Source organism: Solanum dulcamara, chromosome 12 (assembly GCF_947179165.1).
Source record: "Solanum dulcamara chromosome 12, daSolDulc1.2, whole genome shotgun sequence".
Lineage (NCBI taxonomy): Eukaryota > Viridiplantae > Streptophyta > Magnoliopsida > Solanales > Solanaceae > Solanum > Solanum dulcamara.
Window position 1 is genome coordinate 14117823 of NC_077248.1, and position 6731 is coordinate 14124553.

General features: G+C 36.7%; 1 protein-coding gene across 1 annotated transcript; it reads left to right on the forward strand.

The window, feature by feature from the left end:
• Positions 1 to 584: 584 nt before the first annotated feature.
• Positions 585 to 1760, forward strand: LOC129875614 (serine/threonine-protein kinase STY46-like). The gene is made up of 3 exons (XM_055950906.1): positions 585 to 656; positions 1319 to 1395; positions 1525 to 1760. The coding sequence occupies exons 1-3, from the start codon at positions 652 to 654 to the stop codon at positions 1758 to 1760; spliced, it is 318 nt and encodes a 105-aa protein (XP_055806881.1). The 5' UTR covers positions 585 to 651.
• The last annotated feature ends 4971 nt before the right edge of the window (positions 1761 to 6731 follow it).

The following is a 6731-nucleotide window of genomic DNA, read 5'->3' on the forward strand; positions in this document are numbered from 1 at the left end:
TTCAGATGGTTGCTCATTTGGTTATGTTTCATAGTTAAAATGAAAATACCGGTACCCATCTCCCAGAACACCAAATTTCTGAAGCTTTAACTTACATGCTTGGAAAAAACGGAAATTATAATAAAATCACCTGCCTGCATAATGTAGATTTGTTCGTTTTTACTCTTGATGAAATTCTGCTGTTACTCAGAGGTCTATATTGTTTCCATTTTATTTTTTTTGAGAAATATAAGTTTCACCGGTTATTTTGTCTGGTCATATTTTACTATTGTTTAACGGGAGTCATGTGATGCAGAAATCTTCACCAAATCAAAGTCCATCAGAATCATTTAGAAAGGAGAACAAAACACTCATCAAATGTGAACTTGATCCCGCGACAATACCTTGTGGTGGCATTGATGTCTGGGAAATTGATCATCAACTTCTAAAATTCGGCAACAAGATTGTTTCTGGTTCATATGGTGACTTTTAAGTATGTCGTGCACTAAATCATATCTATGATCATATTTGGTTTTGGAGTAACTTAATTAGTTCTCTGTTTGTTTCAGATACAAACGTACATACTGCAGTCAGGAAGTAGCTATCAAGATCCTCAATTCTGAGCGCTTGAACACAGAATTGCGAAAGGAGTTTGCCCAAGATGTTTAAATCATGAGGTTTGTTGGATATCATAGTACATGTGGAGGTTATGGCTGTTCTAGATAAACCTCGTCTTCTTTCTATCCACTTAGCTTATTATGATCCGATGTCTTCATTCTTAGTTACCAATATCTTTTCTGTCTCTAGTTTTGTTTTGTCCTGAAATTACTTTTGTATCTTGTAAAGGAGCAAGCTTTGATTTGTTGCTATAATGTTGAGAGAACTGCTTTTATTTCCATATTGGGTGAGAGCAGGCGTTCATTGTTTTCTACTTCTTTTTACTGCTGCAAGTACACGAGCTGAAATGCAAATGTTCCCATCTGACTGATTTAGTTTTCCTTCTTTTTCTTTTGGAAGACTAGCTTAAAGGAACAAGTCAATAAAAGATTGCTCATATCTGAGGAGTCACTATGTTCCAGTAATACTTTAGATTGCCATTCCTTTCATCCCTGATCAATCAGCTAATGTTTTTTTTCTATGCGTTTGTTCTGTTTTCCTTTCTGGGATGCAATAGGGTGTGTTGTGTACGCACAGACTATATATGTTTTCAAGATATAATTTCTCTGATAGTTCATTCTATTTTCCATTCTTGAATGCAATTGGGTGTGTTGGTTAGGCAAAGACTATACCTAATTTCTCGATTTAATTTATCTGACATTTCATTTTGCTGTGCTTGCAGAAAAGTTCGTCATAAAAATGTTGTAATGCAACTCATAGGGGCATGTACTAGGCCTCCAAACTTGTGTATAGTAACAGGTGTGTTAATAGCTTAATCGGGGAAATTTAAGCTTTAGACAACAGATTTTATTTGAAAGCATGGTTGTCTTCTCCTTGCCTTCTCGAAACGAGTTTTCTTACTAATGACTTTAATTTTCTCAACTGTAGAGTACATGTCTGGAGGAAGCGTATATGACTATTTACACAAACAAAAGGGAAGTTTTAAGCTTCCTACTTTGCTGAAAGTAGCAATTGATGTATCAAAAGGGATGAATTACCTGCACCAGAATAACATCATACACAGAGACTTGAAGGCTGCCAATCTACTGATGGATGAAAATGAAGTAAGAGATTATCTCATTAAGCACAATAATGTAAATGTTTGTTGTCTATGGGATTTGTAGATGTTTTCAGATTTCAATATGTATATTAAGATTGATTAATCGCATAATCTGTAACAGTCCGTTCTTTTATCATGACTAACTGAATATGAGAGTGAATCTTGCTTTAGTAAGTTCTATTTTGTGCAACTTATATTCGACTGCAGATACTGAAGGAGATAGAACCTCATAATCCAAAGATTAGTTCTTCAATTGCATATTGGATAGCCGTTAGAGATGTCTTCCAAGAATTAATTGGACATTTTAGGGAAAAAGTATCTATACTTATGTTTTCTTTCTGACTCTTTTGCTAAGTGAAATTATGTTCATCTTATTGATGAACTTCTTGAACTTGGGACATATCCAAATAAAGATACAAGAAAGATAACTTATGTTTGGGCTTTGGGGTTTCCATAGAAATTTAATCCTTTGATTGTAAACATAAGATATGGAACTTAGCAAGATCATCTTTAGTTTGAGCTTTATCATTAAATTTCAAGTTTCATAGGGTAGCCAGAACCAAAACTGCATGTTATAAACATATATGAGGCTGAGCAAAAATAAAGGCTGAACAAAATTCCAGAGGCCTTTTGGAAATAGCCTCTCTACCTCCGTTTTTCCGTCATACTAGACAACACTTGATCAGCTAGTGCCAAGTGAAGATCAGCAACTGCGTTGCTGTCTATGTCGTTCCACTTGCTGTCATCAACAAAGTCTGTGGGTCTGCCTTCAATTGCAGCTAAGCAATTATCTTTTCTCAATATCGCTTTTATTTTCATTTTCCACAATGAGAAATTAGTCCTATTGAATTTTTCATCAAACTTTGTTGTACTCGACATTGTTATTTGCTTTACACCCTTCTAAATCGTTTATGAATATTTTTTGCGAACAATCGTGAAAAACTGTACCGTCACCGAAATTTACTATTCACATGAATAGTACTATTCACCGAATTTTACTATTCACGAAAAGTTACTATTCACAGATAGTACCTTCGCATAAAATAGACAGAATAACCGAGGGATCTGATACCACTGTTGGGGTGAGGAAGCACCACAACTAAAATTTGATATGATGAAAATAATGAAAATAAATTAGACACAAGAATTTTACGTGGAAACCCCTCTAACTGATAGAAGGGAAAAACCACAGGGTAGAAGGATCTCACTATAAAATATGGAGTACACAGCTCTCAAATACAAGGAGAAAACAATAATAAACACTTCTCTCTTGTAAAAGGAACAACTACTAAAGAGGACACTCAAGACTAAAATATTTATCTTGGTGTATAACTCTCTTTGTATTCTTACTCTCTCTTTCTGGGATAGGAAAAATGAGGGCAAGAGGTCTTCTATTTATAGGAAACTAGAAACGCGTAAAATCCGCGTATTGAACCTCCCTTTTTGACTACGCGTTCAAAACGCGTTTTGTTCCTTTTTTGACTACGCGTTCAAAACGCGTTTTGACTATCTTGCATACAGTTCAAGTAGAGTTAAACTCTTTGGTGAATTTGCTCCGGTGAGGAAGATGATCGTCGCAAGGAGAAGCCATCTGGAGGTATCTTTTCAGTCCTCAGACATGGACACCACTAAGTAGATATACTTAAAAGAGAATGTTGATAAAAAGTTATACTGATAACACACTTCTAGCTTATTTATCCATTTTTGTACAGATTTTTTCCCGATCAATGTTGTCATTTTCAATAGAACATTTTTGCTAATTATTTTGAGATACCCTTTTGATAGCTTTATACTAGTCTATCACTATGTCAATGGATCTGGTCCCTTGATAGAATTATAAACGTTAAGACAGCCTTAGAAGTAAAGGTATTGCACACAATTTTACATAGAAACCTCTTTGTTCGAGGGAGGAAAAACCACGATCTGTCCTACAAGGTTTAGCAGTCAATCTTCACTAAGGTGCAAGATCAAAGTAATCTATTACAACCTATTTTAAGTAGATACTAACTCTCTTCACCCCTTTGCTTGCAACACCTCTGTTACAAGACTTGAGCCTAAGCAATCTCTCTATTGCCCACTACACAACCACTTCTTAGTTAATGTAAACTTGCCTGACTACTTCAAATCTAACTCTACCAATGAAGTTACAGTGACACAATACAAAGAGAAATAATCAATATTCCTTTATATAAGAGGAATTGATTTTATAATGTTACATATAAGACTCAAACAACAAAGCAACAAGAAAAGATATCTCTTGAACGATTTTATCAAGTCCCGTGCTGCTTTGGTGAGGTTGTCTTTTTCTTGAGAGAACACACAAAGCCACCTTTTGATTGTAAAAAGCCAAGAAAACTTTGTTGTCCAAGGTTTGAGTATTAATGTTGGAGATACTCATCCTAAGTTTCTTCTGATGGGCTATTATGCCTCTGATGTTTCTACCAACCACAGCAGAGGGTGGCAGCTTTACGGTTGTCCAATCTGTTTGAAACTTAACTTACGCATAGGACCAGGTTTGTGTATCAAGTCCCATAGTTTGTTAATCATCAAATCTTTGTAATAACATTTCCCCTTTTTTTGATGATGACAAACTAGGTAAGTTAAGGAATGTTTAGCCTATCAATATTTCCCTTTATTCCAATCAAGTTTTTGCCAATATTCATGTTCTCCCTGCCTCTATTCTAACCAGGTCCCTCTCTTGAACAAAGACATGAAAACTAAAAAGTGAAAACTTCCCAACTCAAGATGAACCCACACACTTGTCCCTTTTGGCATCATAAAAAAGAAACACAGTAAACCAAACTAAAAGACAATACACAAGTAGAGTAAATTCATGGCCACTGGGGCAACACTGAACATGATTAGAACATTATAAAGACAAGAAACAGGCAGTAGAAACAAACAACACATTTATATTAAAAGAGGACAACATTACATTATACTAATTAAGAACTACAAAAAAACCAAATATAAATTGCCAACAGAAGATGGATTTTGGGATTAGGAGGAGGAAGGTTTGGGGGCAAGGGACTAAAGAAGAAAGGTCATTCGGGTATTGTTGTCAGCATGAGCCTGAAGTAACTGCTGAGTTAGAGTTTTAACTTCAGTAGTAAGATTTTCATTTTGAGCTTTCAAAACAGTGATCTCAATTGAACCAGGTCCCTCTTTCTGAGCTTGCAACAGCTGGGCATTTACGCATGAAATCTCCGCATCTCTGCTAGCCAAGGTTACTGTTATTTCTTCCAATTCTAGCTTCAACCTTTCGTGATGCTCAAGAAGATCAGACACCTGAGACTTGGCCTTGTTGCCGGTTCTCCCTTCAACATACTCACATTCTAGAAGAGTGGATTGGGATAATGCTTGCTTAATGGTGCCCTTAACACATTTTACCACCTCAACGCCAAAGTGTTCGAAGACCGATTGAGCAGATACCTATATCCCATCCCATGTTTTCCATCCTTCACTATCATTGTCTTGTGCATGTGTTCCATCATGATGACTGAGAGATCAATAGGCTCAAGCTTACTGAGAGCTTCCATCAGGAACAAGTCAGTTGAAGAAGCTACAGTTCTCATTTCCGATCTAGGTAAGAGAACTTTATTGACAAACTCAAAATAGAGTTGATATGGACCCTTCAAGAACTTTTTGGGAATGCCAGCATAACTCAACTCTGATAGCATACCAACTTCAAAGATAAAACTGTGTGAGGGAATACCCTTATCCACTGAAGCAATCCCCTCCCTAAGCACTCCAAGAATTGCACCCAAATCTTCCTCAAAAATATGAAACATAATTCCTCCAACCTTCGTGTTGAAACTAGCATCATCAGTGAAATCCATCTTATAGTAGAACTCGCGTACCTCTTTGTCATAAAGAGTGGGAACAGGTCACTCAAACAATGTTGTCCACCCATAAATTTCAACAGCGTTGACTAGGTCCCTCATACCAGGGTGAGCACAAACATCAGGATCAAAGACTCTACAACTCAACACCTTTTGAGTATATTGTATTTTGATTCTCTCATATTTGCTCAAGACATGTTCCTCCTTGTGCCTCTTGTTAGGCAAACCTGATCCCTTTTTAGCAGTAGATTCAGCCTCTTTCCTTTAGCAATTCCTTTTCATTTAGTTTGCCCAACCTTTGACACAATAGAGCATTTTTCAGACACAACAATTGAAACTTCACGTCGTCTCTGCTTTGTGGCAGCTACTACATCATTACAAATGGTGTCAATGCCCTTAGCAATTTTAGACACATCGATCACCTGATCATCAGGAACAATATCCACCTCAACGATTGTCCTATGTCGTAACCTCCTCCTCTGTGTGGTTTTGGATTTGCTTAAAGCCATTGCATCACTAAGAAATTTCTGTTGAGTTCCTCGAGTAACATAATTCTTACCCTTCTTGGATGACTCAGTAAGCACTCTCTTCGCCTTTTAACCAGCCCCAACCTTTTTCAGAGCCTCCTCTTTAGACAATCTTTTGCTCCTTACTTTTTTGTTCCAATTTTTCAGTCAAATTACCCTCCTTTTGATTTGGACTTACTTTATATTCCATCTTTTATTCACATTTTAGCACACTATCAGACTCTTTCTAAGTTTTACTCTGAAACCTAGTCACAAGAGGCATCTCATCCTCTTTTTCTTCATCAATTGGTGACCTAGGTAAATCAATTGCTAGGGTTTGGTCAAAGACAAGCTTCAACCCAACAATAGAAGCATTCGGTGATTTTTCTTTCAACTCAGAGAAGCGCGGTCTGATTCTATCTCCTCGCATCTTCGCCAGACTTTGGACAACCCATTGCTCACCTTTTGCTAGTATATTTGACCCAGCTGTGTGCTCATCAAGAAAATGTCCATCAAAATGTCTTTCGAACATATTTGAAGATATCGTAGTAGGTTTTGATGAATAAATATTGCCAACCAAATGTTCGTTATCCTAAAGATGGAGAATCGACCTTGCCATAGAGTGAACAGAAACCAGGGGCGACGACTCTTTAGATTTAGAGATCACAAGAGTTGAACAAATTAGAG

Bases quoted from the DNA above. Each gene is read 5' to 3' on its own strand.
- LOC129875614 (XM_055950906.1), top strand. The intron at 1,396-1,524 runs GTGTGTTAATAG...TCTCAACTGTAG, and splicing joins AAACTTGTGTATAGTAACAG to AGTACATGTCTGGAGGAAGC.